General features: G+C 36.4%; 1 protein-coding gene across 6 annotated transcripts in view; it reads right to left on the reverse strand.

The window, feature by feature from the left end:
* Window positions 1–13431, reverse strand: part of dach2 (dachshund family transcription factor 2) — a 323436-nt gene that overhangs the window by 60185 nt on the left and 249820 nt on the right. For all 6 annotated transcript variants that reach the window (XM_031906819.1, XM_018096094.2, XM_018096093.2 and 3 more), the window contains 1 exon segment: window positions 1187–1322. In XM_031906819.1, the coding sequence (XP_031762679.1) occupies window positions 1187–1322 (136 nt within the window).

A 13431-nucleotide genomic window follows, 5' to 3' on the forward strand; every position in this document is an offset into this window, starting at 1 on the left:
CTTAATAAATACCAGACATTCAAGTTTTTGAAACATAGTTCAAATTCAAATTGTCAAAAAAAAATCAAACTCGAACATTGATTACCCCTTTAGAGTAACCCATCCCATGCACTGTAAACTAATAGCTGAAAAAATGCTTTGAAACATCATATTATTTAAAGGCTACAGATATTATTTAAAGGGGAACTCCACCGAAACACAACTTAATAAACATTATGTATGTATGTATGTATGTATGTATGAATATCTTTATTTATAAAGTGCTACTTATATACGCAGCGCTGTACAGTAGAATACATTAATACAAACGGGGCTATTAAGATAATAATAGATAAATACAAAGTATAACAATAAATACAAATCAATAAATACAAATAAATACAAGATACAGTTGCAATAAGTTAAGAGTCAAAGACACAAGAGGATGGAGGTCCCTGCCCGTAGAGCTTACAATCTATATGGGAGGGTAACAGACACAAATAGGCAAATATAAGTGCTGTAGGTCACAGTGGGTGACACTACAATATAAGTGCTAGTTCCCAGATCAGGTGCTGGGCGAGTGCTCCAAAAGGTAGTCTTTTAGTTTAATTTTAAAAAGACTGAGGGAGGATTCTCTCCGGAGGAAATCAGGGAGGGCATTCCATTAGAAAATAACATAATTTCAAGAAACTTTGTAATATACATCAATTATAAAATGTGCAGCCTTTTCATGATTTTTTATGTAATAAATTGGTGGGAACAGTTACCTAAGCCCCGCCCCCTGTTCCCCTGCTGGTCTGGCTGACTACTTTGAGACTCAAAAAAATGTAAGAGTAGTCGACTGTCCTCAGCCTGCCTTTAGCCTGCATCCTCCAAATCCCACAATTCCCTGCACACTTGATGTCAATAAGGAAAATCACAATGCAATGCATTGTGGGTTATGTAGTTCCTGCATGCTATGTTAAATGAATGTTAAATGAATGTTAATCAAAAGTTGTGATAGAAACTCTTTAAGGTTTATCGATATGTGACTTTTATTTTAATATCAAAGAATGAGATTATTTGTAAATAACTTAGTATATCTACTAAGCAACCTAATGAAACACTGCTGAATTGGACTGTAATGGGATTACTAAAGTATAACATCATTTTCTAGCAAATTTGACTTTACCTTCAAAGACGCTACTATGTTATGTTAAATACTTACCAACTCGATCTGGTATATTGTCAAGTTGCGAGGGCGAGCTTGATACACTACTGCTTTGATGTGAGGATGCATGGCTCCCAGGTCGCTGGGTGTCTTCTATGGATGGAGCAGGGGATGGAGTATCCTGTATCCTCTCCTTACAAAATAAAGGCATACATTTATTAGTTAAAGGAATGAAAATTAAGTTAAAATAGAAGCTAAAAGGAAATTTACTCTATAAGAAACATGTTTCACTTACTCCCCAAATTGAAAGAATGCAATCATTTCAAAAACGATTTGCAAAACCTTTTTAACTGCATACAATATATAGACCATCAGTGACACAAGATTAATCATTTGTGGTGTTCTATTTGATTAAACCAATAGAATCAGGTTTTATGAAAACAACTACACTTGTTGGAGTCTGTACCACCACTGAATCAAAAAGTGATGGCTAAATGACTTTATGAAATCACACATAACACTTTACCTGGCTTCAAGAAGCAGCTTTCCTTCAATATTTCAATATTACTAAGGCAGCTGTGTCTATGGATGGAAACCAATAAGGTAACCCTGGAATTACCAACAAGTTTACCCTCCTGCCAATACCAGCGATCCTTGCATTTATTAGTGCAGTTTGCACTCAATAAATCAGAGACGGCTGAAATGGACACATTGGTACTATCAAGTTGCTAAGGCATATGTATGGAGTAAAGCACCCTTGTGAACACGTTCAGTGCACACTCAATTTTGTGTCTATTTTAGTGTCTTGCACTTGATCTTGCATTATTAGACCTATGGTCTTATACAAAATAGTGCACCCTAGTCTTAAATAGTGAGAGTAGATTTATCAGAGCACATTACCTGATGCTTGCTTTATTAGTAATTCAGTGTCTGTGTAAGTGCATACAGTTTCTAAGTTACCAGGATATGATCATGAGATTGCCAAGCCACCACATCAAGTCAAGGTAAATTCAACATTGCAGTCCTTAATATTCACCTCTAGTCATTTTTTCATAAATTGGCACATCCCTGCATGGCTGCATTTCATGGAAAAATTCTCTTCTGACCAAAGCATTAGTCTTACAGGCTGATCCTCCCCTGCTCTAGCTTTTAAAGGGGAAAGACACCCAAGATTAATGCCACAATAGGACAACCATTAAAGGGACTGTTGTGGAGATGCTACAACCACATGGAAATTTGGGCATTCTTCCTTCTGAATAAATTTGCAAAAAAAATACAAAAGGGGGTTGTAGCAGCAATGTTTATGGAAACTGTTAAAATGGTCTTGTGGTTTAGCAATATTTGAAATGTCTCATTATGGAAAACAGATAATATACAATATACAACACATATACGTTTATGTAACTAAACAGACAAAATATATGTGATGTAAATATCTCATACAGGAATTCTGCATGGTGAAGAAATTGCTTTTGTGTAAAAAGCTTCATAAAGAGAAGAGAATATGAGATGAGATCATCCTGTTGTGTTTAAGAATAAACAGCTCCATTGGACTGAAGTTCCACACTGGCTATTTGCCACAACAAATGCTGCATTCTCTCTCGCACTGTCAGTAATAGCCATTTGAATGAATGACCAGGGAGAGTTTTCCAACTGTTCTTCAGTAGCAGGACTAAATAAACTAAATTATAGTATATTAACCGTCAGAAAACACATAAACTACAATATATGCAATCTTTAAATGGAAGTTATTCGAGCAAATAAAATATTATTGATTTAAAAACTGTAAGGGTTTCCAGCCATTCAGCCTTTGCTCTGTTTGGACATTTTGCTGCTGTGTCTATTTCAGAATATGTATTACAATATGACCCTGCGAGCTATTTGTTTGCTCAAGATGCAGAGACACTATAATTTCTCTTAATGAATCTCACCAAAGGAAGTATATAAACAATTAAATGGTGCCACATACCAGTTACTAAATTAAGTTAATGAAATATATAGCAAATTCTCAAGGCACATTTGCTTGTGCCTTATAACAGCATTCTCATGTTGTTCAGGGACTGGAACCATCATTTTGTCACTTTTACTTTTCAGATATTATAAATATTTATTACTGAAACTATTTGCCAAATTATCTATTTCCTAAGTAGTGTAGCATAGCTGGGACCCCAGTGGGGGTGATACCCCAACCCTGCATATACTACAAAAGGCAATAGCACTCTGCCCATTTAGTCTCCAAAGACCTTTAACCCTGACTCTGTGCCTGCAAAGTTGAACTATCACGAAAATAAACACATTTAATATAGGCTTGACCTCTTAGATATAGGAAAATTTCTAAATGTGATTAGTTAAAGATTCTGCGCCATTCCTAAATTTACATTATTCTTTATTAGCCCAATTTAAGCAGTCTTCTGTGCTGGAATCAGTTTCGCTGAGAGATGGTTACGAAATATTTTGGATCTTGATTATTTCAGAAACACTATAGAGTTTTGGGTGATTATATTTAGAGACTTTTGATTGGAATTACACTTACAGTATATTAAATTTTTATTTCTTTTTAAGATCTTCCACACCTAGGCTATACTTGATGGATGCATAGAATGGGGCCTTGGTTAAAGAGCTGTCTCTAGTTAGTAAATGGTGCTGGGGGAAAACCATTTCAATTTTTAATTGATTGACAAAGCAAAACTTGAAAAACTCATATTGACTAAGTAGTTTACATTTTGCCTAAGTTGGCTACATGACTCTGTAACTTTTGCATTCAAGTTTTTCACATTTTTTTCACTTTCCTCTATTTAAATTCATGATTTTTTTTTTTTTAGAAAAAAAAGTATGAACACTGATAAATAACCCCCTAAATATAAATACTGCACTAGACCCTAATACTACAATATTTTACAAATGTTTTACGTTTAAAACTATAATAAAGCCCAAACAGAAATGGAAGTGCATTCTGCAAATGAAAATAAAACCCTTTCCCAAAGAAGGCATAGAGTTTGCATGCTGTTCCCTTATACATATTTATAAAACAGGGCACATATTGCATTGATCCTAAAACCATGCCTCCCTAGGAAAATGTACAGTCTCTGCTGAGCAGCTTCCTTTGCTAAAATTGGAGAAAGTCAGTCCAAGTGCCTGGAGGAATATGCATGTGAATGTATGTATATATTTTTGTATTTATATGGTTATTTTTAAAGCTTGACTCAGCTAGCAGTTCTTTACATGCTAAACTGGCATAAAGTGCTGAAAGTTTATATATATAGTACTAATGAATACGCTCAAACATCCGGACAATATAAGACGACATTGCCTGCAGAGCTTGTAGTTTCATATAAAATACAGTTTAAAAATTGAACCAAAATGGCAGTTGAAATCAATCTGCCCTTAGTATTTGAAAATTTTTCCATATCATAGTACACACAAGGCAGAACCTGGCCTACTTGCCTGAACCCATGCCAAGGGCTTGCTTAATATTCACAGAAGAGCGCCATTTTCCCTTCAGGCAAATTGCTCAGACATTTCTGCTAGGTATGTAGACAGAGAATAATCAGCCTGAAAATAGCTATTGATTCAAAGCAGTCCCGCTTTAGCCTGTTTATATGGAAACATAAGTGTGCTTTTTTTCAAACATAATAAATGGCTTTATGAACAGTTTCTTCTTTGCAAGTAAACAGAGCCATTTTTCAGTCCTGTAATCAGTATGCATCTATTTAGCTACTTAGCAGCAATATGCCTTGGTTCATTAGGTAGCTACTGTTGTGTCTCATCCTAGTTAAAATTTCACAGCAAGTTAATCTATTTTATTACAAATGAGAACACAAGTGATAATGTCCTCTTCATTTGCCAAACACAGGGTTAACAGTATTTGCAACTAATCAATGAGGGCATTTATATCAGAAAATTACAAATCTAAAAATCTCAACCTTTTCCTTTCACGGCTGCTCCAGTTTTATTTGCCATTTCTGCATTTTACAGCTTTGTTTCACTCCATATACTTTATATTTTATCCTATTGCCAATGTCTCAATGGACACTGTACTGCAGCCAATATGTTAAGGCTCCTATTAGGAAAATGGAACACTGTTGCGATTTTGCAAGAAAAATATTTTTTAAGTGACTTAATGACAGATATTAACCATTTGTATCACAGCCTGTGTTACAGCAGCAGTGATAATGGCTACATTATATATTGTACCATATTGGGGATTTGAGTTGTTTGTAAAGTGATACTTTCAGAATAAAAAAAAAATCACTCAATAGAAGTCTTTTGTGGTATAGCTCTTTGTATTGATAGTATTATTATGGCACTCTATTTGAAACTTGAAATATACCAAAAGCTCACCATTATCATTTATTTATATAACAGCAGCCACCTTCTGTACACATGAATATATCATTTAACCAGAACAGAATACAGTCGAGTATTTTACTCGACTAATATGTAAAGGGCTGTGGAATATTTTGGTGCTTTATAAATAAATGTTAATAATAATAATCAACATTGCATGCAGCCAGTAGTCATGAGCTAATCTGTCCTTTTTTGCCCAAAAATTTGTGAAACACATTTAAGTCAATGGCCGTTTTTTATGGCTACTGCCATTGGAGTCTATGGGTGTTTTTTCACAGCAAAACTCTTCACTAGTAGCCAGGTGTCTGTACATTGTACAACAGCAGAAGTTGGGCTCAAGTCCACCTTTGTGGTCTCAAGTTTACTCGGACATAACAAGGAGATTGTATGTCCTCCCAGTGTCTGCCTGGGTTTCCTTTGGTTTCCACTCCAAAAACATACAGGCAGGTTATTGGCTTCTGGTTACATTAAAGGAGACATATCCTATATAAATTAAGAATGTACCAGGGAATTATACTCCTCTAGATATAGAAGCATTGTGCTGTAAAAAGTTGTATTTCAGACTGATTTATTGAAAAATACCCCCAAAACCCCACTAGCCCTGCCCATCTGTTCCACTTCCTGCTGACTTCATTCTCTGGATGTGCAGCGGAGCCGGTGGCCCTCAGTACACTGCAGTGTAGGATAGGAACCAATCAGAAGCTAGGCTGACCTGATAGGGAACTGAAGTCTGTCTGTGCATGTGTGACTGCAGGGCTGTGATTGGCTCTCCCCCTCCTGCTGTGCTTCTTGCAGGGACCGTTAGGACATGCCCACTCTTCATTTCAAACACAGACAGAGAAGTGATAGGATCTATAGGGAGCTTCAATAAAGGGGCAATTTTTACAGATAGGAATAATTTTTAGCACAAAGTGAAATCAGCACCGTATATTATTCATAATTGCCTACAAAATTAGGGTTTTTCCCATTTATCCAATATGTCTCCTTTAACCCTGCTGTGTGTGAAGGTGATAGGGACCTTAGATTATAAATTCTACTAGGGAGGGGACTGATGTAATAATAATCTCTGTAAAGCACTGCTGAAATGTGTCAGAACAGATAATAATCTCTTGGCTCAGATACCTCTTATCTACCTTTTTAGGGAGGCCAGCTCTAAAGTTTGGAAAGCATTATACTGCCATTGTAACTTCCATTACAGTTTGGCCTACAGGACATTTTGCCACAATAGAGCTAAAAGAAAATCCTTAATATTTAACAAGTAGCTAACATTAACTAACATTTAGGATCAGATTAACCAAAATTCTAGTTTGTAGGGAAAAAAAACTGCAGATATGAAAAGAATAACTCTGACAAAACTTGTTAGACTTTTCTTCTTGAATGCTAGCTTCTTTAAGAAAAACTGTGGCAGAATATTTCTGTGCATGTTTTGTCTCAAGAAAAACTTGCACGCTGGAAAAAATCACACTGTTTCATTCATTTTCAATAAAACTTAAATGTTTATAACTGGGAAAATAAATAAATAGTGTATAAATAAAAGTGTTATTACCACACACATCTTGGCCATTTTGATTTGTAATCCCCAGTAGCACACCCTTTCTCTTGCACCACCCTGAGCCGACACATGTGCCATGCTCAGTACAGTTATGTCAAATTACTGTACATCATTGAGATCAATCCTTGGTTGCTGTACAGGGTCACTTCAGTCACACAGATCTCTGTGATAAGGAAAACAATATTGCCCGTGTCACTTTAGCAATATACCTAATTCCTGATTGGTTGATATACAGTAGCTAATTGGCACTAGTCTATTTTAGCACTTATATCATTATATAAGGTCAACAGGTCCCATAATCACTAACGTAGATGCCTAGTTAAAAAAAACATTTCCAAGGAAACTAACCAGGCACCTTGTTCATTTGGTTAGTCAGATGAAATGCCACTAGATTAGTGTAAAGGCAATTGGGTTATTTTAGTTTCCACTGTGCTTGATTTTTAGAATATATTTGTGTTGCTTGCAAACACGATTCTATTCAGATACAAGCTGGGCTTGATCCGAAAACTGATCCGAGAGTTAAACGTAAGCAATCTTATAATAATAGTTCAAAAAGGTGGGATAGGAGGATATCTTGCTACTGCAATTACTCTTCTAAATGTTAATCTTTTAATTAGCTCCTAGAGGAGTATGTGGCATTTCACAGTAGATGCTGCTTTCCGAATGTTTATAAAGAGTCTAGATATTTAATTCATTTATCTGTCTAGATATGACACATTTAATTGATAGTCTCTCTCTGCACTGTCAGTCTCAATAACAGAAAGACAATACACAATTTACACAGTAGTAATAGCTACCCCGTGTTCATTTTCCACTGAATTGTCGTGACAGTCCTCTCTATTCTTATGCCATGCTTTTAGTCATTTTTTTAAGAAAAACAGAAATATGCAAGGAATATTGGTAATAAAAATGTGACAAATGAAGATAAACAATTGTCTTGCAGTTTTACATCTTTTGTATCCTTAGTATACAGAGGCTGCATTAGTGTATATTATGTTATATTAATTCTGTGGAATCTGTCTGTTTACATCTGCAGACTGCAGAAATGTAAATCCCTATCTAAGTAAGTTAAGTTACTGCCACGGTTACTTTATCTATACAGGGAAGTAGATCTAAGTAGACCTGGGCGTTTCAGAACAAGAGAACATTTTAATAGGGTTTAACAGTAGCATAAGTGTGCCAAAGAAAAAGTAGCCAAAATCTATTTTCATGTGTAAAATGGTACTTCTATTAAATTGAAGGCCACTGTACACTGGTACACATGCGTCATGATGCATTTCTAATTATGGCTTTGCTGGAGAACTAATTAGTAAGGTATATAGAGCAGTGTGTATGGAGAGGTACAGGATATCTTTGGAGATATTTCCACATGATGATCGTATTATATTCTATATGCTCATTTTGCAGTAGCTAAGCACTTGTCGTGTCAACAGTTGTCCTTGGAAATTCCATACAAGCAATGGGAAATATTATTGCTGCCAGCACGATAAACAGAGTATCTGGTACATGTAAAGTTTTTCAAGATATAAAAACTATACTAATATGTCAGCTGACTTTGGTGTCTGAAAACACAGCTTCCACCACTTCAAAAAGGGAGTATGTTATAGAATGCCCTATTCCTAGCACCTTTTCAATTGTTCCTCCTTTTTTTTTATACTTTATTTGTGTTTTCTTCTGCCTCCTTCCAGCTGTCAGATGGGGCAGCCAAAAACAATTGCTCTGTCAGGGTACAATTGTACTACGATTATTACTCTCTATTACTTAACCTTCTATCCAGGTCTTATCCTATTGATCTCCCAGTCTCTCATTAAAATCACTGCCTGGTTGCTAGTTAAACTTGGCCCTAGCAATCAGATAGCTGATGAAATATCAAACTGGAGAGCTACTGAACATAAAGCCAAATAAGATAAAAAGCATACAAATGAATATTAATTGCAAAGAGTCATCAAATATAAATATCTAAATCATACTAAAGGTTAATATTAAGGTGAACCACCCCTTTAATGGGCTTCAGATAAAGATGACCATACTGTGCGTGATTGACAGGGACCTTAAATTGTTAGGTCCACTGGCTCAGGGACTAATATTAGTGACATATAATCTCAGTACAGCACTGCAGAATTTGCCAGCTTTATATAAAAAAGAATAATAATATATAGCAGTGAGTCATGGTTGTGGGTATGCAAGGCAACTAGTAAAGTGCTCCAAGTGATTGGTTATCCTTCTGAGCATTAATTAACTTTGCATGTTCAGGTTTGCTTATGAGGCTAAAGACAAATTAAAGACCATTAGTGGCTGGTAGGTAATATTTCATAGGGGGCATTTCACACTTTTAACTGCTTTCCTTTGCTTTTCAGTACTAATGGCAAGTCACCCATTTGCACAATGAACTTTGTTACATGTTTCCATTCATAAACAATTTTCATTTTTGGTGTTATTATTCCCTTTACACCTCGTCCCAGGGATGAGAATTCATAGAGCAAGGGCAGGGCTGTGATCCTTCATTGTTTGTACAGTGTTAATACCAGCTGCTCACATAGTTGTGCCATATCCTTGTTACTATTTCCATCAAAACATTAATTTCCAGATGCTCCACTGAACAAGAGGCAGAGATAATCGGTTTAAAGAGCGCCACAAAAGCTTTCCACTTTCTCTGTCTATAAAGCAGCAGAGCTGTGAAATGTGTTTGGAAACTTTAACAGAGAACTGATGGGTATGTATGAGACTTTTAGTAAGGCTTTATTGTGTTGTATCCAGTAATAACCAGCAGTGTCTTATTTAACCTATGGCACTGTGCGCAGATATCTAAATTTAAAGGATAAATAATGTTTAAACTTTCAGGCCAGTAGGCCTAGGCACTGAACCATTCTTACTTAAGCTTTCTAGGTGCTATCAAATGGCCAGTTCCAGGTTTCAAGAAATCTCCAAGCATATAACATATGCAGATATATCAACTTAAATGTATATTATGGTTAGCCAGCCAGAACAATATCCAAGCTATACATAAATATGTAAAATTTAAACATAAATATATATGGATATATATAACGACATGCTTGGCTCTAGACGAAAGATGTTTTGTTAACTGTGGAAACCAATGAGAACACAGAAAAGTGCCTCATATTTTAATAAATATGACTTATATTTAGTTTAAAAGATAAACTAAAAGTTACTCCAAGGAAATTCTCCTCATGTTTTACATTTTTGAAAATGTGTGTATGGCACAGAAAACACACAGGCAATGCATTAGGCTAGTGCACTGTGACCCCTTAAAAATAAAAAAAACATTAATCTCTCCTTCTACTGGGTAGACTATACATGTACTTTTTCCCTTTAAAATAATAAAAGCAAGGTAAGTGGGCATTGCATCTGTTTATGGCAAAATTTGTATAATAATAACCACCCTAACAAGAATGAGCCCTATTATATATCCATTTTAATAAACATATAGGACAGGTTGTTATTATTAACACCTATTTATAGAGCTGCAATACATCCCACAGCATTGTACAATAGATGGGCGTATCCATTGTTTAGGTTAGATGATAAAGTGTACTCTTTGGTTCAGTCCTAGTCGGATTTTTATCGTGGGTGTATTATGGGCTCTGAATCACCAAAAGAACATCTTCAGATTTCCTGAGCTCAGTGACTAGTGCAGCAGTTTGAGACTTTAATCTAACTTATAGAAGCTCCACTGATAATTCTTTCTTGTCTGCTTTTCCGGTACAAAATTGTTTTTGGATGTATCACCATTCGGCTATTCTCTGCGGAGGTACAATACAATACATGATAGAAAAGAGCAACACACTATTTATCTCTAGTGCGGCAACCTCAATTTTCCATATCAACTGCTCAAGCTGAATCATAAATGGATTCTCTGAGGCCTAATGATCACATTACTATATCCCATTCATGTTACAGCTGTATTAGTTATTGGCTACAAATGCTAATGGATGCTCCAACACTAAAGGGATCTGAGCCAGAACTAAAGGATAATATGTGTTTGGCCTTGCAATACTCTCAAGCCTGCTTAAAGGGAAAAAAGCAATTGTCTCCTTAACTTAAAATGTCTTTTCCACCTAAGGAGTTGCGAGAAAGTCTTGATTATAAAACATCATAATTGGCCTGTCCATAAGGCTTGTCACTGACAATAAATTAGTCTCCCTGGCTTAAATATTAGGTCATGAGAAGCCCATAACACTTTCATAATAAATGAAAAAGCAAAGTTATAACACAGCTTTTGGGTAGAAGAGTTGCCTGTATGTGTGTCTTTCCAGGAAGAAGGCTTTTATATAAATTAACTCTATGAAACAAAAAAAAAGTGTGCAACAAATGAATAGTAAGTACTAAGTGCTGCATGGGCAGTTTTTCAGTGTTTCTGATCCGATTACATATTTATTCCTGAACATGTATTTTTATATTATAGTAGTGTAGGCACCCATAGGGTTAAATGGCCCCTATGGCTAATCCCTACAAATTCAGTTCTGTTAGTTGCTGGGCAGAAGGGAATGTATCTAAGTAAGTTTATTTACATATGTGTGCTATTGGCTAGCAGGTAAGGTGACCACTTCCTTCCTCACTTTGGTATAGTGCTGAGAAAGGAGTGGCACTTCCTCTTTGCTTCCACCTGAGAAACAAGGTGGATGTGTGCTGTGAGCCCGGAGCCCGGGGCACAGGCTGAGTTGAAGTCGGGGAACAGGGCCCCGTGAATGAGGCATTAGATAGTGGCAGGTGTAGCTCCCTTTATAGTACACTCTAGGAGTGTAAGGCAGTTAGGGTTGAGCTAGAAAGAGCAGGTCTGAGCTCCTACATAGGACTGGTAGTTTTGGAGATATCAATCCAAAGTCATATTGCCTATAGTGTAGGGATCCCAGTGTATAGGGAATCAGGATAGAGAGTTCCCTGAGGTGATCCAAGCCACTACAGGGTGTTGCAGAGGTGAAGTGAGATTCCTGCTAAGTCTGTCCTCAGGGGAGTGTCAGTCTGTATTACACTCTGTATGTGATTTTGCATGTACCACTGGCCTCTGAGAAGCTGTATTGTGAGTAACCCTGTGGATATTCAATAAACCCTTGTTATTTTGTTGTTTGCCAGAACACCCTCACCTTCCTCTTCCACTTAGCGAAGGCCAGTTTTGGGTGAGAAGGCAGTTGCTGAGCCGAAATAAAGATTACATTTGCATAACACTCAAAGTTCTTTTCTTTTTAGAGGCTGGGACCCCTGGTTCTGACCTTGTAAATGCAGATACACCCATGCCTGCTTAATTCAATGTTTACACCAAATTGTAATATCATTTCCTGAGGTAACCATTTAAGGACAATCACCCAGCAGTTAGTTTAAAGGTGAACTGGCACTGAGGCAAAGAACATTTTTTTGCATTTTCTGAATTATTTGGCTTTTTATTAAACATCTCTTCAGTATGGAATTTTAACAGCTAACAATTAAGTTAAACAGTTAAACTTAAACACATGGCTCACTATCTGGGAGGGGGGTTAGATGGCTGTGTTGTTTGTGCTATTCTAAAACAAGAAAACTGGAAAATTCTAAAAAATACATCTATATGTTTAGTGTATGCAACAGTGTTATCTCCACTGGTTATTTCTTTCTATCGCTTACAATATCTGTCTGGCGGTACCACAGCTAGTGGAGTGCAGATTGTACTGCTGGGCCAAGGAGCTTTGCTGCTATAGTAGAATACACGGACATACAGTAGTACTTGATACAGATATGCAGGATGGGTTCCTGTTAAACCAGCCCTACCAGAAACATCTGTCTATGAACACCAAACCCCAATGCACTGATGTTGTTCTTATCATTCTTTATAAAGCACATACACTTTCTTCAAGATTAAAATTAATTTTTGCCACCATTCTTTGCCCCTATGAAGCTTATAATCCAGTTGCTCTAGCACATACCATTTACTGTAAACATGAGCTAGTTTCAGTTTTACATGGAATGAGTAACTCACTGGGCACAGACAACTGAGTAGAGGGGGAAAAAGATGGCGGTGCAGCACCCAGTAACATTGTACCCTGGGTCACTGAGGCACAACATTAGCGTTTCAGCTCAATGGTTAGTTAGTTAATTTTCATAGTCCTTTAATTAACCTTCCAGTATCTGGGAAATCAGATGATTCCCAAGCAAATACTGAGAGAATATAAAAATTACACCAACGGCAGAACCAGACTAAAGACCCCAGCACCATAAGATAGTAATTCTAAAAACTGGGCCACCAGGCTGCCTTTAGGCAATAGCCTGTACAGAATTACACACGTAACTAACTAACAAAATTATTTTAAACAGTGGTTTAAATGTTTGCATCAGTAAAAAATAAACTAATTCTATAATACATCTTACAACTACCGTACTATTTAGATAGAGAGGAATATATAGCCCCATATTA

Source organism: Xenopus tropicalis, chromosome 8 (assembly GCF_000004195.4).
Source record: "Xenopus tropicalis strain Nigerian chromosome 8, UCB_Xtro_10.0, whole genome shotgun sequence".
Lineage (NCBI taxonomy): Eukaryota > Metazoa > Chordata > Amphibia > Anura > Pipidae > Xenopus > Xenopus tropicalis.